At 36.5% G+C, this 25467-nt stretch overlaps 1 protein-coding gene across 2 annotated transcripts in view; it reads left to right on the top strand.

The window, feature by feature from the left end:
- Positions 1 to 24259, top strand: part of LOC106135155 (zinc transporter ZIP11) — a 47569-nt gene extending 23310 nt beyond the window's left edge. For both annotated transcript variants that reach the window (XM_060946512.1, XM_013335378.2), the window contains exons 5-7: positions 317 to 415; positions 9847 to 10005; positions 22044 to 24259. In XM_060946512.1, the coding sequence (XP_060802495.1) occupies positions 317 to 415; positions 9847 to 10005; positions 22044 to 22122 (337 nt within the window). In that variant the 3' untranslated portion in view covers positions 22123 to 24259. The remainder of the gene's footprint in view (positions 1 to 316; positions 416 to 9846; positions 10006 to 22043) is intronic.
- The last annotated feature ends 1208 nt before the right edge of the window (positions 24260 to 25467 follow it).

Below are 25467 nucleotides of genomic sequence, written 5' to 3'. Positions count from 1 at the left end.
CGATCCTTCCATACTTTTGATTTGATTTAAGATATGACCGATCTTTCGCTTTATTCTTTTCCCAATTTGACCAAAGCTTACTTACTTTCGTCTTAGCTTTCCCCGTTCAATATTCCCAATACCTGAAAATGAGATACAATTCAGACTCTACCAAATCTCCAAAAATTAATTTTAAGGAGAAATCCTTTAGCATCCCTAAAGCTAATCCACTTACGTTTAATAGAAAAGTAGAATACTTGTACATATTAGATGTTATGTCATTTTATTATTTTATGTGAAATGGAACCAACATTTTAATGAATCTTTTTGTTCACAGAACTCTGGCGCTGGGAATCGGCATTCAGAATTTCCCCGAGGGTCTAGCAGTCAGTTTACCGCTGCAGGCGGCGGGTTTTTCAGTGTGGAGAGCTTTTTGGTAAGTTACATTTGACCTTTTCGTAGCTTTTATTAGTTCAATCAAACTTTAGTTTTTAGCCAAAAATACACGCAGAGATAAATCCAGACATCGCCTCTGCTATCACTAGGATACATTTTGCAAAAGTTATTTATTTTTTATTTCATGAACAGATTTAAAATATATATTAATAGACCACTATTAGTCGCCTATGAGTTCCGATCGGAGTACTTTCGAAATAGGAATAAAAGACAAAAGCTATAACAAACTGGTGCATGCCACAACTACAACTGCTGAGACAAGATGGTGTCAATCAGGCTGTCAGTGAAAACTTTTGAAGCTATAAAAGCTGAGAATGCAATTGATTGGTTATCATAAGATAGAAGTACAACAATTGACCACGTTAAATTTGTAATTTTCCGGTTAGCGACCATCTTAACATTTTCATAATGTAAGAAATTACTAGAAAACGCGCAACGTATGCAGACAAATCGCCAACATTTGTCTGTGTACATGGTGCATTTATTTTATGTCAAACAATTACATTATTTGTGTTGAAATAAATGTATTGTGTTGCTAACTGCGGGTCGCTATTGCTAGCGGCCGGCGCGAGCATATGCACCACGTCGTTAGGCTGAATGCCAACCAAACCAGACTGGCCGACCCCATTCTTGTTCAGGCTAATTAATATGTGTAGCTACAGTAGCCGCTTCAAATTTTTCTGATATTAAACGTTTACATAATTGAAATCTATTAACAGACTATTAAGCATCACATTCTTTTTTCTCGTTCAGTGGACTGATGGTGTAATGTAACTGAGAACATGCAAATAATAAGGTATTTCATTGCTACCAACCACAGTCCAAGATGATTACTATATATGCCTGACAAGTTGGATGGATGAGATCTTCGTATTATAAATATCAAAAAAATAATAATTAATTCCAGCATATAAGTAAGATTTGCAAATATCATCCTAAATCAATCTAATTCAACTCTTCTCAGTGCATTTTACTAACATACTACTATTAAACAGTCATTTGAAAGATTCAAATTCCTGATGGAATGTCGAAGCAAAAGGTTGCATCTGCCGGGCGCAATACGTGCGTGCACGCATTGTAAACTTTACTAAATAGGTAAAAGTTGTAAATAGGCGCATTCCTGGAAGTTCTCGGAACCGCTGCGCCGCCGCCGCCTGGCTCGCGGGGCGCCCTCAGTTCAACAGAACTATGAAACATTTTATAAGCTATAGAAATGGATATGACTACACCTTAATAAGCTTGTTTACCAATTATCAATGTAGAAAATTACTTTCTTTTTGTTATAGAAATGCAAAGTATTTGGCAAAAAGTAACTTTAGAATGAGAGAATAAAATAAATATGACTGTTTTTTTTTGTATAGGAAGAAAGGGTAAATGAATGCTGACGAACATTTCAAGAGGACACTATTCTTGCTCTTAATATCAAAGCCAGAGACATCTGGTCAAATCCCACGTTGGGTGCCAAAATCAGATATATTTCACTTGTTTGTAGGCTTAGCTCGAAGCAGGTAATAAACAAGAATAGAACCCAAGTTGAAAGCAAGTTTACTAAGCAGATATGCAGAGCAAATTTTGTAAATGGGAATGGAAGGAAAAGCGTTCTTAAGTAAGTACCTTGATCCAATCGAAGACGTTCTGGTGAAAGGTCATGTAGACTATATATTCCAGTATGCAATATTGATGAATAAGGATCGAAGATGAATAATTTTAAATTGATAAATTAGAAAGATTTTGTTTAGGAAGAATTCTTTGCCGCCATTTATTGATGCCGTGTGGTTCCCGGCATCAAAACAAAAAGAATTGGACCACTCCATCTCTTTCCCATGGATGTCGTAAAAGGCAACTAAGGATAGACTTACAAACTTGGGATTCGTTTTTAGGCAATGGGTTAGCAACCTGTCACCATTTGAATCTCAATTCTATCATTAAACCAAATAGCTGAACGTGGCCATTCAGTCTTTTCAAGACTGTGTCTACCCCGCAAGGGATATAGATGTGACCATATGTATGTATGTAGATTAAGTAGTATGTTATAGTATTAAGAGGTTTTTCGAGCCGGTAGTATAAACATACAAAAAAGGATAAACAAGAATTTGAAAACACAAAATTTATACACCCGTTAGAGTTAGATGATTAAAAACTTACTTCTGCGCAATACATATCTTAATAGGTTTTAGACGATAAATACCTTGCAAAACGGTCAGTTATAATTATTAACTATCTGCATCCGTTGTGGGTAATACAACGTATACACATTGATAAAGTCGTTTCCCTACGGCGCAACAGGAATGCGCTCGGGTGGGAATCCTGGTTGAGTTGGGGAGAATGTGCGAGCGACGACCTCGCTACCCCACGCTGTAAACTATAGGCGGTGTAAGATAGCCTTAGCATTCTAAAAAATAGTGCAAAGGTTATATGGTACTTTCAATAAGTATACGTGTTGGTTAATGTTTTTATTCAGTTTAAGATCCCAATTTTCAAATATGTGGATCCAGTTTCCAATTAATCCCATGATGTAATAACTTAACATGGCAGTATGTTATTAGCGAGTGTGTAGTAACAAATATGGTAATTGATGGAAGTACCAAAAATATATTCACAACTAAAAGAAACATTAATAGAATAATAGACTAGAAATAATCTGTAAGAATAATCTGTGGCGAACGAAACAAATCGTCACATAAGGTTAACTTATATTTTAAAGATGTTAAATTTAAATAATTGAAAATTGAGTTCAACCAATAATATATTTTTCTCTAATACTATTGTTCCTACATATAAAAAGTACGAGGGCTTATGTTATGCTTCTTTCGTGATTTTCACACCACAATAGCGAAAAACTCGCTGAAACCTGTAAAAGCTTGGCTGTTTAAAAGTGCCATTGAAACCAACGTGTAATAGAAGGTCTGCAGTGCGGAATGCAAGGAGTGAGGAATGCAGCCCGGGCAAGAAATGCCCTCGGCGGCTCTCGCCGCGTGCCCCCCGCCCACCGCGCGCCCTCCCGGGAAAACATTTGCAACCTTCTCGCAAATGCGAATATACGACGAGTACGGTGGTGCTTTCTACATTTCTAAGTTTGAGCATTCTCGATTTGTTACAATTAATTGATTGGGAAACAATTCCAAGTTGTAAGCGATTGGTTGTATATCCCTGCACCTAATTTAAAAAAAAAGAAAGTCATCAAAAATTCGTTCAATTATAACATTCTGTTTGTCTAGGGGTTAATGGTGACATTCATATTTTCGGAATTCGTTCACAAGCTTTAAATGCTTTTTAGGAACTAAAATGTAAGATCCTATCCTTTTCTGCTTATATCAGCCCCGAATGCTTGCTCTCAATGTTATCGGTACAATGCATTCATAATCTACTAGGATTGCATTTGGTGTGGCCTCCATGAGGTCTTGTTAAAGGTGTGATTTTGTTCACCAATGATTACCCAGCCAACACATAAGCCAGATAATAGCGAAAATATACCACAATAAGCAGTGTCAAGCTTTATTAATTATGTATTACAGCTGATGTTATGGCTTAATTTTGAATAAGAGAGTTCTTAAATTAAAATAATGTTGTAAGCTTACTAAATTCTGCATAAAGTTCGCGGTATTTTTTCAAGCTGAATAATAATCAAGAGTAGTATCTGCTAAACAAGCGATATTCAAATAAAAGTAATTGAAACAGCTATTATCTGCACATTAGCTGCAATTTTTGCATTGACCTGTATAACATTTTAAAGAAAAGCAGTTAAACAGCAAAACGCTGAATATTAGACGAAATACTTTCTTTAAGCTGTTTAGTGTACGAAATGGTACTAATTTATTCAGATGCTGAATAATTTAGATATTTTCTTCTTTTTACAGCTAACTTCTGCAAAATTGAAAATAAACTCCTTGTTTTACCAAACTTATAGCGCTATAAGCATACAAATCTTTATGTTAAACTTAAAACAATATCAGTTACAAATGTGGGTATCTTAAGCAGCAAATAACTGATTAGTTGAAGATATCGTATGTTTATATCCAGATATTTCACCATTTTGTGACAAAATCAACAATATGCCTCCTCAGAAAAATAATAACAAAAAAGTAAATGATTCATGGAAAAAAAAAGAGAACGGGAGGAACAAGAAGAAAATGTTCACGATAGTATGTAAAGATAAAAAATAGTATCTGTACAGTAATAGAAAAGAGTTTAACATCTGATACCAATGGGCCCGGGCCAAGTGCGACCAACACAGTTGAAGAGGGTTCTGTACACGATGATTATGCATCACCATCAGGATTAGTGATTCAAACACATAGACTGGGTCCAACTTTAGGTGCCGATAACGACAATACATACATATGTGTGAAAGGTATTAAAAAAGAGATTTAAATGGAAATATAATTAGGTGCTCTTGGGTGTATTTTGTAACAAGCGCGAAACTTTTGGTTGCAACTACCTACAATTTTAGTTGGTAATATAAACAATTGTCTAACTAAATATTACGCAATGCGTCATTCATAGTAGTACTATAAATACCTACATTAGTATAGGTCCCATCACCCTCAAATATTCATGGATTTATTTTCTATAAAAAAGCACCCTAAAAAGCTGAATAAAAGTATACTGTTTTACGTAATTTAAGACCTTTTGCTGATAAATATATAATTATTGTACTTTAAACCAAATAATTTCTGGATATGTAGTAGTATGTGAACTATTATGCAAAAATAAGCAAAATAATCACTGATATAAACACTTTAATTCAAATTGGCCTTCCGCCATTAACTAACGTTCGACATAAACCTATTTTTATAAATCCTCAACATTTATCTTATGAAACACTTTGTTTAGTGAGTAGGAAACATTATCAGTTATACAAAATTTGATTCTCATTACTTGCTGGGACTGAAATTTGATAAAAAGTAAAGATCATTTAATTTAAATATTATTTCACATTTGTTTACCTTTTAAAATATAGCTTTATCTTGAGGCGCTCAAAAAATGTATAATGATCATGTTGATAATTCACAGTAAAGTGCCATGCGTTTATATAATTCACCTTAAACTTACTTAAAATGTATGAAATCATTTACGCTATTTTATATCGGCGACCATTTACAATATTTTGATCTAAGCGACACAAATTTATCCCGTCACAATAAAAAATACTTTTTACTTGAATAATTTCTTTGTAAAACTACTCCAAAGATCGGAATTTCGTATATCATTTGAATATCTGAACTCACAAATTAACAACTGCATAAAAGATGTATAATTTCTGGACTAAAGAAAAATCAGAATTTATGCAGAAGATATTCAGTGTGTCGTACATTTATTCAGCTGCTATGTGGCTATTAATCAACTGTTAACCAAATTGAAGCAAGATATTTTGTGCCCAAATTGCTTGAATATCACCTGTATAAGCGCTTACACAGAAGTTATACAAATACTTTATCCAGCTTAAAGTTAAAAGATTGCTTTTACGCAAAATTTATACAGCTATACTGTGTTGGCTGGGTAGGGTCTTATGTAATAAAGCAGAGATATAAAAAATCATCACGCCTATTAATAACTAAGCAACGAAATATTTAATAAACGAAATATAAAATTTAGCATTTGCATGTTGTGCAAACGTTTCGATATATCCTATCATGGCTTGTGTTGAGAAGTAGAAGACGGACAATTTAAACAAATAAATTAATAGAAGGACCATGAAATTGATTAGAATAGGTACGAATCACACCAGCCAAACCACTTTTTGAATGGCCCATGTCTGTCCTAATAAAAAAGCTCTGCATGTATTGTATTGGGCTAGTTTAAATAAGCGAATATCTGCCTACACATTCCAGTATCTACAATGTGAATTTTAATATGTCAGTTTGTATAGTCATTTATCGTAGATAATAAGGTTCGTGGCTTTTTACTGATTCATATAGCTTACCTACATTATTTTTTGTACCACGTTATGACATAATCAGATCAAGTACTGTGCGGTGATCCATTGGTGTAGACAATGCGTCTAGTCTATGTTTCTCAGCGCATGCGCTTATGACTCACTATGACGTAGTAATCATCACGCATAACCATAAAGGTGCCTCAGTCATTAGATAGCTTATTCGGTTTCTTCGTTCATGTCCTTATCTTTGACACATGGATTTATACTTAGGACTCATGTCCTCACAGATAATCAATTTAAGTTCAGTTTTGGAACTGATGTTTAGGTACTTAATTTAGTTGGTAGTATATGTATCACAATAATCATTGTTAATATTGGCCGTACAACGACTACTGTTTGAGATTGCTGCTTCATGTAGATGATCGATGTCAGCGCATAGCGTTGTGCCGCGTGCGGTCGCGCCTCTCTCAGGGGCCGCTACGTCTGCAGAGAGCTACGTAATGCGGTCAGATAATGATTGCTAACTAGGCCCGAGAAAGTCGTCTATTTCGAAATTTGAGTGTTGCGTGTGCGATGTGTCGTTGCGGTGCCATCGAGTCTGGTGATATGCGCGGCGAGCGGACGGCGGCGCGCTGTCTACGCGTTCTTCCGGACCGCACCCGTCGGACCAGTCGCAGCGCAGTGCCTCGGGCGATCGGCCTTCAGAGTTAAATAATTAAATTGAGAGAGCGACATCGCCGTCGTCGCAGGCGGCCGGGACCCCGCAGCAGTGGTCGCGGAAGGCGCAGCCAGCCTTGATGGCGCTGTGGTGCGCAATTGCGGCCGGTTTCTGTTGCGCATATTTCGTCGTTGCCACGCCTAATCGCAGACACCACCTTCCTTCCTAGTTCGACCAATAAACTTCGATAGGTGGTTTCGATTCACATGATACGATGTTAATTCGTACTTAAGATGTACGTTTAAGGGTGAAACAGTTTCACTCTGGAACCTCACAAGCCGCACATAATTATTTATTTTGGAACAATATAATAAATTGTCTTGATCCCGCGATAATATGATTAAACTTTAGCCACCCCTTAATTGATAAATTAAATGACATTAATTACGTATTTATACGGGTTAACAACTATCTGTTACTACATTTATAGCAGTCGATAAAAAAAAGTTGTTTTCTTTCTGAATTTCAGTTTTAAATAATTAAAAATCTTATATGAATGGACAATTTTGCAAATTGTATGAAAGTATATTTAAGTTAACCCTGTGTAGTTAACCTAATTCAAGTCTAGTTTATGATAAATATATTATAATACGGCATTTTCAAAAATTTTATATGATCAGCATTGTCATGCAACCTCAATAAAAATAAATCACAAATCTGTTTGTATATACGTAATATATATTATAAGATGCAAAGTAACAAGGAAGCGTTGCTCAAATGTTAGTGCTGAGACGTGTTGGACTTGGTATTTGACATTGCGTATTTCTAAATAAAAACAAGTATATCTTCAAACGGATACCTTAGTTGTATACTAAAATTTCGAAGATTGAAGCGTGTAAAGTCAGACATCGGGAATGATTCAGTAAATAATTCAGACCAATGATTAAAGCGGTCTGAATTGTTAGTAACTAAACAATTGAAATAGCATTTCGTAACTTCCTAAATGCTTATTTTTACTGGTCTTTATTATTCACTAATAATTTCTGAATATCTGACTTAAGTCAAGTGGACCAAATCCATTAAACCGTGAGTTATCTTTTATTCAAAAACGTTCTTGAGTGACAGGCATCCTGTTTTACGGCGCGGCGGCGGCAACAACAGTCGTATTCTCCGAATCAGTGGATATTGTCGCAAATTGCTGCTTTCGCCACCCGCTGAATAAAACATGCGATAACATAGCATCACGTCGCGAGCCACCGCACCGCCGCGCCCTTCACCAGATTTAACAAACTCGTTCCTTTGCGCATTCCAACTAGATATCACAGCGATCTCTTAAAGTGTTTTAGAGCTTCGAAAGGCGAATCGCACATGAAGGCGCAAGTTCAAATCTTACCCCGACCAACAACCAATATCTCTTTTCCGGGTTATGTATTATCATGGATAATCGATGCTCTTACGTTGAGGGAAAACATCATGAGGAATCCTGCATATTCGGACAACAGGATGTGTAACCATGATTCAATAAGGTTAAGGTTCCCACGCAAAGGTTGTCGCTATCAGACGGGAGTCGCTTCGTGTAAAAACCTGACTCAACCTATGTAGGATCGTGGTCTTTGGCACGCCCCGGGCTCCTATCCAGATAAATGATGTAGCCAGGACAATCGTTACGAGAAAGATGAATGTTAGAGCCGTAAGTCTTAAATATTCAACTTCATCTTGTTCAGAAAAATACGAGCTCCTCATTTTATTACCATTGTTTCTCAAAAAAAAAGATTAACTTCGACTTCGGATTTTTAAAATGTTGCTGGTTAATAATTAATCCACCAAAGCACAGCCGGTACTAATGATCGTAAAAACGAAAACTTTCCTTAGGGTGAGAATACAAAAAGATTTCCTAAATCAGTATTAAAACGGGGAAATAATGATTGACAGGAGCAGAGGAAAGTAATCTACAGGTTTTCGTTAAAATAAACAAATCCATAGTTCTCAGTTACCATAATGCCATTCGGCGTAAGCAAATAACACGGATAACCGCTGAAAAGCGCCTTCAGGCCGTAGTTATCGGATCAAGACGGTCGCGGACAGCTCCGGGCTGCCGTCGTGTGGGGTGGCCATGCGTTCCCACAGCGGCTACTCCTCGACCAGTCTATCGGAATGTGGTCGCGGCACCGGGCCCGCACTTTCACCAAAACAATTCGTTAGCGGCCTCTTTCGGCACCGCACCGCTCGCCGCAACCCCGCCGCCCGACCCGTACACGTGAAAATTAACAACACACCGATACATAGCTTCGTAATCGCTCTTTTGGACACGAGCCTTTTTGAAGACCCGCGCCGCTGAAAAGTTAACTGTTTTCCGCTCAGTCGGATAACCTTATAAAGTTAAATCTTTTCTTGTCAAATGAGACATATGATGTAATATTTTTGTTTTATAAGTCAAAAGTATTTATTGGAGTAGGGTGAGAATTGAAGTTTTAATGAGCGGCCACACATTCTATCAGTATATAACAGACATAAATAAACACGAGTCCTTTAGGCAAAATCTACATATATACCTACTGGACTGGACGCTACAGCTGACTGAGTAAGACCAGAAACTTCGGGTAAAATACACTGTTGTAAAAGAAGGCATTCTTTATTTAGCAGAATATTTCTGATGTTCAATTGGACCTCTAAGAATAAATTTTATTATAATTAAAATTTGAACCAGTCCTATATATATGTTATAAAAATGCAGGATCCTCAGCCGTTACGCTTAGGGCTCTGGGGTCCGAAACGAGTCTCACCAAGACTTAGATCTTTATATCCGTGAAGTAAAAAGGCGTGACGTACCTCTTTGTATTTATATAATTAATATGACCAAAATATTTGTCCTCAGGTACGGCCAGCTATCTGGCATGGTTGAGCCGGTATTCGGAGTGCTAGGCGCTGTAGCAGTAGGGTTGGCCGAGCCGGCGCTGCCATACGCCCTGGCATTTGCAGCTGGAGCCATGATCTATGTGGTTACTGACGACATCATACCTGAAGCCAATGCTTCGTAAGTAACTCCTTTGATCAGTTGTTAAGCGGGGATTAGTTCCCCGAAGCGGTTTCAAAAAGGTTGGTGAGGTCAAGCGTGATTCGCTTCTGAATCATATTCTTAGGCTTCTCCTCTGAAAAGGGCCGCTGCAATCAAATCTAATGCCAGGAGGACGATATTATGGCAACAACAGAAACGGTAGCTTTTGTTACTCGTTGTCTGTGTTACCTGTTTGTTACCTCGTCGCGAGTTATCTACTGAACTAATCTTCTTAAAATTCCACGAATAGATAATTATGAGTCTAGTGAAGGACATTGTGTACATTTCATCCCGGAAAAAACTAAACTTCCAGTGGAATTTGCGAAAAACGCTAAATGCGCGCGGGAGAAGCAGCGGGTAAAAGCTAGTAAAATATATTTAGTTAATCACAAGCATCTAGTTACTTATGAAGGAATCTAATTCTACTCGTAGCTTACTATCGTCATCTTTATGCTACTCTGATGTTAGTTTAATTCTGATTAAACTAAATTTGAAATGATTCAACGACAGCGCGACTGTAGGTCAAAACGTATAATACAGCAAATACGGCGATGTCTTATTTTACCCTCACTAAGTAGAATAAGAGAGCTGGCCTTGAGATCAGCAAAAAGATCACAAGGGCGACATCGGCTTTGTTGTGACCCTCGCTTGCCACGGCCCTCGCCGTTCTTTGATGTCGTTCCGATAACGACGCCTTTATTGCGCATCTCCAAGATTTTCTTAGTGAATATGAGTTTACCGAGATGTAGATCGAAATCTTTCGAATTGGCTATCTAAACGTATTAAATAGCATTCGGCTGTCACAGAGTTGTTATGTTTCGGGGCAGAATATTCGCGTTGTCAGAATAAGATTGACGAGGGTCGCGCCGCTAGAATGGCTAGATTGTTCCGATTCGTGTCAATCTTTCGACAGATTTGGATATGACATGCTCGTTAAATGTCAATAGCTTGAGGATCGTTAGGGTGGGAGCGAAGGAAACATACACACTTCCCCTTGGCGACGAGTCGTATTGTCCAGCAGATACATTGTCCAAGACCGGCCTCGATCGCCTTCCGGACTGGTCGCTACCAGTCTAAGTACTTTTATTAGGTGATTGTTCACATTATTGTGCCAAAACAGGATAGGCCGCATTTTTGTAGATGTACCGTGGGTTTGGTCGTTAGGGAAGCTTGTTATGTGGTTGGATAATATGATGTGTCATGTCAAACATATTTTATCAAATGTATGAATCAAAATCTACTATAAACTTAATACAGAAGTATGCACATCACACTCTTTGCTAACAAGGCTTAGGCATTTGTCACATTGATTATGATTATTTACGCATGATTAGGCTAAGCGCTAGTTTGCCAAAATCTTTTTCTTTGCATTCCTACGTAACTTTTACCAATAGGTTTTTTCATATTCATTGGCAATATATGTTCCAAATTATTTTTGTATCAATAATGTAGTTTCTCGAATAATATTTTTCTCTTAAACTCAAATAGAGTTTTGATATCTCTAGGTTATAATAATAAAAGGTTAGTCAAATTTATTACGTTATCGCTATCCGTAACTGACACACTGCCGTTTGTTTCATCACGTTGCCTAAGAATATTTATAACACGTTGTTTTACATTTATTTGTATACAACCACAACCATTAATTGTTACGACATGGCTTTCCCGAGCTATTATTTTTCTTGCGAAATTAGCGATAATAGGCGAGACAATAGCGATTGGTGGTGCAAGTGGCGCGTGGAGTGGGCGAGGCGACGGAAATACCCCGCCAGAAATAGCGGCCCGCCGTCTGTCACCCCGCGCCATTCGGGTGTGGGGACTCAGGATGGAAAACACTAAGCAGTTTATTTTCCTAAGATTGACATACCACGTTTAAATTTATTGGGGGGTAAACAGAGCCGGTAACGATTGAGAATTAGCAGCCCGCCGTCTGTCACCCTGGACGCGGCGCGCCATTCGGGTGTACGGACGTAGCATGGAAATTACTTTTACCCGGTTTTCGGTACCCACAGATTTAAGTCCATTGGCTTGCATGCCGCTTTTCACAAAGTCTACCAAGCCAAGATTTTTCGTCCTGCTCCTTCTATTTGTACCCGGCACAGGCGGCATGGCCAGACATTTGTTCCCCAGATAGCCGGCTTCATTAAGATGTGATCATACCAACATATATACATACATAAAACCAAACCACATCATACCAACATGAATGGCTATATCACGGGTATGAAGGTTACCGTGGATTTACATACCACGTCTTTATTCCTTGAGGGATAGACAGAGCCGATGTCACAAACACAAGTCTCAAAGGTTACATTTACCTGAGAAATAGCGGCGGCGGCGGTGCACCGTACCCTCCTACATTGAAAAGTACAAAAATGTTTATTTTCCATAGATTACACCGCATGAATCTCTCCGACACGAAGCTCTGCTTTTGTGAGGACGCAGTTATACGTTGGCAGTGATCTATCTAGGAGAAACCTGTGTAGTTTTGAAGGAATTCATAGAGCCACCTGAAGTTCGGCTAAGTGTCCATTAAGGCGCTTAAAGAATTCGCATGTCGATGACATGAGGTACAGAGTGACTTCGAAATATGTACATTAATTAATTTATCAAATCAAGGAATTTCTGAAAAAGATCAGGTCAAGAGAACTCTTAAGCAAAATAAGTATGTAGAGGTCTTGACAAGTAGAAAGAATTAGTTTCTGCTCTTTATTATCGCTTCGCTTCTATAGATAAGATTCAAAAACATAATATTTACCGTTGACTAAAAATAAGATCGAAAATATGAAAAACTATGCATACAGAATGAAAAAATGTGATTTACTTGTATAATTGAAAAGCTACTACTACAGCAATGTAGTATTCTTCGCAAATTTCATGCCACTTTCCTTCAGCAAAATTTATCTATTTATGTGGCTAGTATCACCAATACGCTTTAAAAAGATTGTTATAAGATGTATGACATCATGCATGGCAATGTTTAGAATTTTGTTTCTACTAGGCACTGTCTTTTTAATCTCAAAGTATGCCGCTATTCGCAGCAATTGCTTTGGAGGGAGGACAAACGCACACTTGTAATTGACAAAATGTTTTCTTCTTCCTCCGGGCGCCAATCCCGGTTATATCTGTAACTCTCTTAAGAGGAGGTCGGGTGTGTTTTTTATTTATTTATTTAAACTTTATGCACGTAAAATGTACAACAGGTGGACTTAATGCCACAAGGCATTCTCTGCCAGTCGAACCTTTTAACCATTATGAATTGGGTAAGTCAGGTTTTTACAAGGAGCTACTCCCGTCTGACCTCCGCAACCTTTGCAGGGGAACATGACTCGTGTTGGATTACGGTAAAAGCTCCACTAAATAAATGTGCATATTTCTTCCACGTCTATAGGAAAAAGAAGGAGTGGACTTAATATCGGGAACCAGACGGCACATACATCCGCCATGTTTCTGTTGCGCCCCTGTCAATACCAATAAATATATGAAATAACACGTTTGTTGCCGGGATAAGGCCGGTGACGCCGCTCTAGTTTGTCTATGCGCTGACGTCACCGTCTGGGAATCCGGCGCGCCACTGGATACTCTCCCTGACCTACCTCCAGACACATTTTCATGCAAGATCCTGATGCTGAATGCAATGTTTTTTTTTAACATATCCAACTCGACTCGCAACAATTTCAGTTTCGGTCTCTACAAGAATTAATATTCATGTCAATGATGATAAGCGTAATTGTTGACAACAATTCTAGTTTGTGCCCCGTTGTTGTGAGCGAAGCTCCCCCCGGATTTACTCCATGATCGGAAAAAGCAGATTTACTCCAACATCGTGGTTTTGACGGAAAACGGGCTCCTTTCCGGAGAATGTGCGCAACCGTGAAAAACGCCATAGGGATGAAGATTATATATATATATATATAGTAACATAGCTCAACAGCTTAACCTATTTCGCAGCACTGAAACACAGGCATACGAGCAAAATTATACCTTAACTGGCACATATATAAGAGGTGGATTTGTTGTTGTTTACAGCCGACCCTAAAAACTTGTCGGATGACTCTTAAATGCTGTTTTAGCGAATTCATGCCTGGGACCATTAGAAATGGATTATCTGCCCCCAATGTCCAGCGCTTCTCCGATTGACGTCTTAGCCCACGAATGCGTATTTAAATACAAACTTATCTACTCCAATGATACAGTTAGTTAATAATTTAAATTAAATAGGGTGCGCCTTGTTCATCCTCAACCTGGCTGGAGGCATAATATAGCAGCTAAGCGGTAAATAAACCATATGGTTTATCTGACAACCATATGGTTGTAATAGATAAAATACATATCGTCTAAATTCAACAACAAATAAATTTAATCGAACTTATATTGTAAAACTTTATCGGCATTATATTACCTATACATTCTATATTGCCTCACTACGTACAACATACAGGTTGTCCCGACAATCTCGAGCAATCAAGCTTTTAATGGCCCAGTGATACTAAAACTGGCGATGACAAATACGTGATTGTCGGACGTCTGCGAAGCGAGCTTTCTTATCATGGCGAATATGTGGCAACTTGGAGTAGCTGATATGTTTTAACAGCCATTTAAGTGCGTGTCAGCTCCGCATGTGCGTGTTCGAAATTCCTCGCTTTTTGGGAGTGATGTCACTTGACATTTGGGTGCAGGACGTGTGTGTAGTTGGGGTTCCCCAGGAGACGTGATCCGAATGCGTATGTCGTAGTTGTGGGTTTAAAACACTTGGTGCCACTGCGAGGCGGATGTCAAAACTTGAAGCCGTTAGTACTAACATTTATAGAGACGCTTTAGCACGAAATGATGTTTACGCAGTAGACATTCCAAAGGATCACAATTTTTGTGGCAGAGGTTAGTGTTTTTGCCTTCAACAAAATAATAAGGTTACCCTGTTAATAAAGTCTTGGAGGTCAGGCTACTGATACGCCTCCTTAGGGTGGACGCCAGTGGGTATATACGCCAGGGGGAAAATTTGTCCATTTATTTGATTTATATGTTCTGCATCCTAGGTTACACGGTGGAGTTTATCTATGTTATGGTGGGAAGATTGCCCAATACTACGTCAGTTTCTTTTCTGGAAATTCTAACCTACTAAGTAATTCCTTTTTGTATTTGGTACGGATTCACTTACGTATCATTTTAGGATTCATACACCAAAACGCAATATTGTAAGATTATTCATGTATCTGTGACGGACTAAGAACTTGTTACTATTTACATTACTAAATTTCAGTGTTCGAGCTTAGGATATGTAAAGTAGACTTCGCTTACAGCCTGAACGATATATTGTTTTTATTTGCAGCTCAGTGAAAGAGCAATAATAATAAGATGAAAGAAAGGAACCACCACGCGAGTGACAATCGAATTTTGAATATAGGGCTTCACACTTCACATGGCTTCAACAATATCGTAAGTAAGTGTCAAGTTTACGATATTGTTGAAGCCTTGTAAAACTATTTTTTTTTTATTTTTTTTTTATTTTATTTTTAATAGGAAGACCAACAGCTACAAACATAATATAGTACTTAGTAGAAATAAAGCTAGTTAGCAAAGAAGCCAATTAAAGGTCCTCACAAATAAGAAACAAGATAAATAGAAAAAGTTGAACACTGACAACACAAACTTAGAGTTCAAAAAAAAAAAAAATAATAGAAACTTAAAGTAAAAGTTTTTACAAGATATGTTCTACGATTCACGTGCAAGATGCAGTATACAATATAATTAAACTAAATTAGATTCCTATCTATGAGATACAAAATAAAAGGAAAATTTTGTTGTCACTGAAGAAAGTGATCGTAAAGTAGACGTCTCGCTTTTGCTATGCCTGTGGCAAATAAGTCCAAATCCACAATTCTACAGATATTATTAAAATTTTGGCCAACACGCAACATAAAAGAGTTCTTCCGATACTTAGTTGATACAACCGGTACAGATATAAGAGGCGTATATCGAAGATTCCTAGAGGGAGCGACGATTTTTAATTTAGATAGGAGTTCAGGGGAATCCACTGAACCACTAGCAATTTTTAACAAATAAACTATGTCTGCGACATCACGACGTATTTTTAGAGGAACTAGATGTTGTTGTTTGCATAAGGTTAAATAATTATCAGGGCTGAATTTCAGTCTCATGCGGTAACATAAATATTTGACAAACTTACGCTGTATATTTTCTAGGCGATCTATATAGATATTATACAAGGGATTCCATACTTGTGAAGCGTATTCAAGGTGAGTTCGAACATATGTACAATATAATATTTTTATAGTTTTGATGCATTTAAACGTTGAAGAGCACCTTAGGACGAATCCAAGAGATCTAAGAGCCTTCGAAATTATTTTATTTACATGGGTGTCAAATATTAATTTAGTGTCGTGCTCGACTCCCAAGTCACGAACTGATGACGAACGCTGCAATGGCATTTGCTTAAGATAGTATGTGGTTGGGATAATATGTTTTTTTCTGGTATAGGTAATGACACAACATTTGGAGGGATTTAGGTCAAGGTCGTTTTGAGAGCAATACTCTTCAAGCCGCGCAATATCAGCTTGAAGAGCAGCTGCGTCAGATTGCGATGATATAGTAGAAAAAACCTTCATATCGTCAGCAAAGCAAAGCAGTTTAGAAGAATGTAAGCATTTATAAATGTCATTAATCATGATATTAAAGAGAAGAGGCCCTAATAGTGAGCCTTGAGGAACACCGCTGGGAATATGAACCCAACTCGAGATATAATTTTTTACAACAACCGCCTGACACCTATGATCTATATAAGATGTAAACCATCTTAAGAGATCTCCACCGATACCAACTGCCGCCAACTTGATCAACAGGATTCTGTGATCAATTCGATCAAAGCATTTCGAGTAATCAGTGTATATAACATCAACCTGCTGATTAGTTTCCATGGAATCCGTTAGAAAGTCATTAAAGAGTACGAGGTTAGAGACAGTCGACCGTCCACTGAGGAAGCCATGCTGAAAGGGACCAAAGGAATTCTTTAAAATAGGATATAGTTGATTATAAATTATACGTTCAAAAATCTTAGCGATTAAACACAACTTGGAAATTGGCCTATAGTTTGTGACATCCGCTTTGGATCCCTTCTTATGGACAGGAGTAACAAACGCCGACTTCCACATGCTGGGAACGAAACCCTTGCTTAATGACATCCTAAATAACATGGCAATAGGTACGGATATAGTATCGGCTGTAGCTATTAAAAAACAAGCTGGTAGTTTATCCGGGCCCGCTGACTTTGACGTATCAAGTGACAGTAAGTGTTTTTTGACATCATCTGTACAAACTTCAACATTAGAAACAAAAGAAGTGGGTATATCAGAAAAGGAATCGGACATAGGACTGGGGAGAGAGGTCGATGCAATCGGTTGTGAAAAATTAGAGTAAAAATATGTGGAAAACGCGTCACAAATCTCACTGCCAGTTTTATATTGTACGTTATTGTATGAGACGTTGCTCGGAATACTACTGGATTTTGAATTATTTTTTTCTTTAATATAGGTCCAAAAACATTTAGGATTCTTAACAATAGAACTTTCAACTTTATCAAGGTAATTCTGGTGGCAAGTTTTTTCAAGACGCTTACATCTATCTCGTAACAATTTAAAAGTTTCATAGTCCGACAAGTTTTCATAAATATTGTATTGTTTTAAATATTTGTTTTTTTCCTTAATAACTTTAATGAGAGCCTTAGAATACCAAGCAGGGAACGAATTACTAGTGGGTTGCACTGTTGGAACATATTTGTGAATGAGGGTATTAATAAAATTATAGAAATAGTCAGTGGCCTCCTCCACAGTCCTACCCGAAAATTCCTGTTTCCAATTCATTTTAGAAATTTCTGAATTTATTTGTTTGTAGTCACTCTTATAAAAAAGTCGTTTAGTAAATGAGGCTGGCTTGAGAAAAGCGTCAGTATTAAAATTAGCGGAAATAACTAAAGAATCATGCAATGGGTCTATTGGCACCAAAGAATCTGGATTTTTTTGAACATTGACAGTCTCATTAGAGATGACCAGGTCCAGTATTCTACCCTGACTATTCAGTATACCATTGAATTGAGACAATCCGTGCAACTTAAGTTGGTCGGTAAGCAAGTATTCATCACCACTATTTATGTTAGATGGGCTATAACTTAAGTCACTATTCAAGTTCCACACGATTTTACTTAAATTGAAGTCACCGATAATGAGATATTTATCTAAAGGATTATGCATGAATACATCATCCAGGCTGTTAAAAAAGTTAGATAACTGTTGGGAAAAGGAATTGCCCAATTTTTGGGTACATAAATATAAAACACAAAAATTAATTTTAATCGGATTTTTTTTACCTTGTTTAAGAGTCAAGGTCACCCATAAATCCTCCGCGCTAGAGTGGAATGTTGGTTGCGAAGTAACAGCAAGTTCCCGCCGCGCAGCAATGAGTACTCCACCGCCGTATTTCTGTTCTGTTAAAGTATAGTCACGGTCGCGGCGCCAGACTACATACCGATCATCAAAAATCTCACTGTCCGCAATCCCATCCAATAGCCAAGTCTCGGTTAAAAACACTACATCGTAATTAGACATACACAGATTCCGCTTAAATGTATCAGTCTTGGTACGCAGCCCTCTAGTGTTTTGGTAATAAATGCTTAAATTTAATTTATTCACTGTAACTAAGAATGTTGTATGAGACAAAATAGAAATAAATTATTATCGTAATAAAAACTAAGGTAATTGTATCAGAAAGTACGGTAGTTAAAATAATAAGTATCGGACAAAAAGCGTTTATGAATAGATCGTGACTAACTTGAGAATATGCATACGCAATAAACATGTGTAAGAAAAGGATGAGTATAGATTTAATAATATCAACCACAAGCATAACAGAGCGATAAGTCGAACAAAAGCCACCCGGACGAGAACAAAAGGCCAGCGTAGGCACGGACTGCAAGTCAGAGGCGCTAAACATGTTCAAGAAGTAAGTTTTTAAGAAATATGTTTTTAACAATAGACGGGTGAACAAACTGATACGGATTTTTAAATGCAAGAAAGAAATATAAAGCCATAAAATACATCCGAACAATTGAAATGCAGAACATAAATATAATTTTAAACTACACATTATTATGAACCAAGTTAAGAAAGTTTGTTTAAATCACTGTCGCTATTGATGATGAGAATCTTTGAAGTGTCATTTTGCCTAACATGTATTTTCCCATACTTCACCCACACATAACGGTAGCCCAGTCTTTCCTTAAGAGTAGTTTTAGTTTTAGTGAGTAAATTCTTCATATCAGCCGTAAGGTGATCGTTTACATATATGCGCTGTACGTCATCCCGGTAGCCGATATCACTTGCTACGATGTTTTTGACAGACCGCGCAGCAGCAACAAAGTCCTCCTTTACATAGCGATTAGCGAAATTCACTATAATAGACTTTTCCTTGGAATTATGCGTAGGAACCCTGGCAATGTAGTTTATACATGTTTTAGCAAACTGACATTTTATATGTTTACAAATAGATTCGACAATCGAAAACAGATTTTCATCCTTTTTAGTAGGCACCCCTTTAATCTCAGCGTTGTTTAGACGGGCCCACTGCTCCTTAGCAGCCAAGCTAAGTTTGCACTTCATAAGCTCGTCTTGAGTAGATTTCAGGGCTTCCTTAAGATAATCGAATTCTGCAAATTTAGACTCCACAGCATCTATTCTATTTGCACATTCATCCAGTTTATCATTATTGAATTCACATGCAGCACGGAGCTCCTGCATCTCAGATTTAATGGCCTTAACATCTTCGACCAGTGTAGGAAGGCTCTGTAGTTGTCGCTTCATTCCCAGGATTTCACTAAAAATTTTATCTAGGGAAACAGGATCCTCGGTTCCAGATCTGCATGACGAACACTTCCACGCGGCTCTTCTATCAGCACCAAGCTTTCTATAACCGGCTTCTGTGATATTAGCACAGGCAAAGTCAAACAATTTTTTGCATGATGAGCACTGCACTCCATCATTAAATTCTGAGCTACATCTAGCACACGTATTCATTTTTATTATTTAAGGACGTGAATTATTATGAATCGGGAAAATAAAATGTTGATGACCACTGATTAAACGAATTAACTCGAGTAGCGTGCGGCTTAGAGCAACGTTCAACGGTAACTGAATAATCTATGTATATAATCTTCCGTTACCTACTGGCTGACTGAACGGACAGTCAAAACCACTTGTACCAACGACTTAAAATTTGGCATATTGGTTTCTTGTGCAGTCTACGGATGCACTAAGAAAGGATTTCCCTAAATTCACGCGGTAATGAATGAAATTTTAGTATGGTATAAGTATTTGGTAAAGTTTAATACAACGTCTGTTTGGAGGAATTATTTAAAGAATATTTATTTATAATATGTCAGCATACAGTATCTAAACCAGCCATTAGCAGTCATCGTTGTCATTATACCGGGACCTATTTCACAAATTTTATCACTAATCCTTGGTTGGAATATCAATTACGATTTTTGACAACTGGCAAAGGTATGTGTCGTGTGCGTGTTAACTACGAGGAATCGTTTTATTGTAATGGAGCATAATTCCAGCTACCGATTCCGGATGGCCATCAATGGCCATTGTTTCTACGGGCCGATCGGGACACAATATAAAATGTGCAAATGTATGCTCGAGCTGCTAATGTATGCTTTACCTACATGTTTTATTGTCCGGCGAAAAATATGGATATTGGATTTGCCACCGTTAAGTTTGTCATTCACGCATCGCTGCAATAAATTTGAGCTCAAGGATCTCAGAATTTAAGGCAGAAGGTGGCCTAGACGAAGACCTCTTGTTATACTAATGATAATAACACGATGCCGTTTATATTAGGTGTCTCCAAAATTCAGACAACCTCTAATGAAAAGTAGTGTAAGAATTTGAAGAACAAATATTTTTCATTAAAACTTTAACACTCAATGCAAATTAGGCAGTATTCTATATTTAACATTAGGAACAACATTCAGGCACCTTGTGTTCATTATATAATTTTGTTGCAATCTCGCAAATTCCCGTAACTATCAGTAATAAAACCACGGCTCCTTATTACATGGAGTGTGACATTATCTATGCTACTAGAGCGCACTCTATAAAGGGTAATTTCTACATAAAAGTTATTTTATGGTTACTGCGTGAGACGCAAGCGCCATTGGCTCGGTCTTTCCGATATCGTAATTTTGCTAAGTCGTTGATATTCAAATGTGGTTTGCTCGTTATTTCTCAATGGCCGGCTTTGTGTGACGACATCACTTTATAACGGACCCCGACGTATGCATAGATGTTCATACCATTGTAATATATTATACAACAACGTCAATGAAAGCTATGTTTATTCGATTCGGTTTCTAGTCCGTAATTTCCAACTTTGCGTCCCCCTCGCATAAATAAGGTCAAGGAAGACGTCAAACTTTATTTTTTCAAGACGATTCGACTTAAATTCATTGTTATCTATTAAAACATGATTCGATTCATGCATTTTGTAAGTTGGTAACTTCCATTTGATTTCGAAGTTTATGTAGAAACCGACAAGAGATAAATATAAGAAAAACTATGTCTTTTCCGTTTGGCCACCATCCACGTCAAAGTTAGGCAGAAATATAATGACAATGCAGAATTGTAATTAAATAGCCAATAAAATATTTAACTGCGTGTCTGAAAACAGTAACGTACTTCGAAACAGTCCAATTTGACCCACAGTTTATCAAATTCACCTTAGTAGTTGTACCACGGTAAAATTTTTGTACCCCTGATTCACAAAATGGACCAGGTATGTAAGATTACTGTACTCCTGAATATTTTACAAAAAAATATTGTTGAGGCGATATTCTCATACAATTCACATAACGAATCCGCGAGCGAATGTTCTAGGTTTATTTATTAGGAAAATACTAAACATGTCTGAACTGTTTTTTTAAAGATTTCCGTTTGTCTGTCCAGAGGTAACGGGAAATTGGCGACCTGGGGCTGCATCATCGGTTTCGTGGTGATGATGTGTCTGGATGTGGGTCTGGGGTAACTCTGCGACGTCATCCCTCACCGTGCCTTCCTCACGAGGTTGTAACGTATTTCGTCACTTTCGCAAATCGACATTTCCTCAATATGGCAGTTTCGTACTTTGGCATTTAGGGTCTTCACATTAAAAAACAATTACGCTAGTAGAAAGTTAACTGACTTTTTTAATAAACTTGAGTTTGCCGCTATAATAAATTTTGAAATTGTCAGTACAATTTTTTGGCCGATAAAGAGAATTTACTGATCATGGCAGACATCACGATCGGCTGATCAACATCTTACATATTTTGTAGAGTTATATCTTGGACCAAGGACTAACGTTATCTGCAAATCCCGAGTGAGTCAAAGTGACAAGAAAATGCACGCTGGCCAGGGTTTTTTTTACTAGAAATTTCGTTATTATGTTTTATCATCGAACACGAATACAAATTTATGTGCAATTTATCTTGGATGATATTTCCGAAACTAACGAATTCGGAGAATGACAAAATGTGAAAGTGATATACTATGATTTTTTTATAACTATAGTCATTTGCGAATGTGACCAAATGCTTCACAGCCCCCGACGACTCACACCTCAGCCACCGGTATATTAATAAGTATTTCTTACAAGACTTAAAGAATATGTGATGTTGTATTTTTATTTCAGCGATAAGTTTAGCGTTGCTATATACTTACACTGAGGAATACAATTGTTAAGATTTGCACTGTATGGGTCCTTGTATGTACATACAACTGTCTATATTTCTATGGATATTTATTGTATTGTCAAAACAGCATATAAATCAGGAGTTTTGCATGTCTGTTAAATATGATTTGTATTTATTATTTACAATAGTATGTCTGATCCAGTTAATTAAATACATATATACAATATTGATATAATTTATTACAAAATGTATGATGGTTGGATATAATGTAGTGTAGGTATATAATAAATATACACAATGAACGTAAGATGAACACACATACAGCTAAATCTTAATGATAAAGGGTTTAAACCCCCCCCCCCCCCCCCCCCCCATCTGGTAGGCACTAAATTACTAGCTACACAAGTAGTTTTTAAACTAGGTTTTCTTTGATTAATGTGGGTTTACTCGGTTATACCTCAGTGTAAATAGAAGGTCATTTTAGACGATAACTAGTTTCGCATGCAGCCAAACCAAAATATATCATATTTTAGTCTTAATAAATTTTATGGTGCAGTTAATATAGGTACATTAAGTACAATAACTAATAAATGAAAGTGTGTTTTAAAGACAAATCATGAAAGATTCGCTAGCCACTATTAAATTATGTAAAGTGTTGGTGGAATTCGATGTAAATATGTACAGTGCTATATATATATAAAGAAATTTTAAAAGGCTGCCGTGATATTTTTAAAGCAATTAATATAAGTATTTTAATATAATTATATCATTTTGTATTACTATTCCCATTTTTGTGCTTTAAATTTTAAAAATTATGCCACATTATGTAGTTTGGTAAACTTACGAAACAGAAGTTGTCTTACTAGAAGACTGTAAGTGTTTTGACGTAAGTAAAGTTTTACTATACTGGTAACAAATAAAAATCTACGACCCAAACCTACTGCACTGTAGTTACTTGGGATATCTACGTAAGAACATAGTTGCTCAATAAAGTCTTTCGATGTAGTATCCGCGCATATAAACACACAATATTGGTTATTTTGGCGAATTCCACCCACGAACCGCAATGTGCGATTGTTAATAAAATCTGTAAAAATAAGAACAAATATTTTTAGGATACGTTATGTATTCTTTTTTTTAATTTAACATCAATTCTTAAAACAATCTTATAAATATGTAATTGATGTGATGTATTACATCCTATAGAATTTCTGTAAAAAGTGAAGAATCCTATCCTCAAATATTTGTAAAATAAATTTTTACAGATCTTGTAAGTATATCTGCAATCTATGTGGTGCGTCATGTACTTAGAAACAGTTTTGTAAATCGTTATTAAGTTGTAATTGAATAAGATAAATTATAAGAGATATGTCTGCAAGCTGCTTAAATTTACTTAGTTCAATTAATTATATTAGTTGCCATTATACCTTCATTAGGTGAATTGAACAATTTCCATTCGATATTAATGGGTTACTAAAAAACTTTAGTGAAGTTACTACGAATACGTAAAAAAATATAACAATAATGCCTTCTTCTCTATTTTCATCCTTAAATTATTTGCATTTAACAAACCTAGTTCAGTTTAATAGTTAGAACCTCGCAGCCTTTAAATAAATCACAGCATATAAAACTTACCAATAACATAAAACCTATGAAGTAATTATAAGAGGAAAGTATGTTTCTTCTCATTAATATTGGCTTTGCTTTTTATATCAGAATCACTACTTCTATTAAATCAATAAATTACTTATGAAAAATTAAATCATGCTTTGAAATATTTTCGGAAATCCATCAGTTACATTTTAACCGTAGCACAATCGAATTTATAGTTACGTTTTATTTTAAGTTACATCAATTTTCGTTTATAATTTAATATAATGAAATGCAAGTTATGTTTTGGTTTTATTTGTCCTTTTCAAATTTAACATTTTTATGAACAAAACCTCCATAATATTGACGTGAAGTTTACTTCGGTAATTCTTGGATATTCTGAAGTAAACTTCCACTCGGCATCAGCTAAGGACAGTTTGTAAAGTATAAATAAGATGTTTTAGGTAGATTTTACCCAGTTTATATCGTTTCATTTTCATACAAATTTACCCTAACTTTTTTTTCTCATACGTAGTTATTGTTTACACACACCAGTCCATGCATGCCTATTCTGATTTCCATTTAATTTTCTTCCTATGTATATTTTTTGGGAGTTTGTAACGATACATCAATTGTAATTAAGGTTCTCGTTTGATAAAATTTATCAACGGGATGGACCCTTAATAATTTAGTATTAAAAGTGATTCAATGGAGCAAGAAAACTCGATCTATCTCGGCTCTGGTGAATGAGATTTCTTTTGAAATAAGCAAAACCTGTGTTATTTTGTTTATTGTGTTTATCATTCTCGATGTTTTCTACATACATACATAAGTAAATTAATAAATAAAACCGCTAAAATATACACTCAGAATCGGCATGCAAGTAGAGGAAACTGAAAACCTTTTTATTTACCAGACTGAGTCTGTAAAAAAACAAATACTTGCCTAAAGCCTCATTGACATTTATGTTACGTTTGAATTGTAATACTCAGAATATTTTATCGGTTTTCTGAGAACTGTTTAATCTAGAATTGTAACAGGAAACTTGTATGCCATTTAAATATGCATATTGCCCACTCATTAGAAATCACGTTACAAAAATATAAACC

Source organism: Amyelois transitella, chromosome 11 (genome assembly GCF_032362555.1).
Source record: "Amyelois transitella isolate CPQ chromosome 11, ilAmyTran1.1, whole genome shotgun sequence".
NCBI lineage: Eukaryota > Metazoa > Arthropoda > Insecta > Lepidoptera > Pyralidae > Amyelois > Amyelois transitella.
This window is presented reverse-complemented; position numbering and strand designations above follow the sequence as displayed.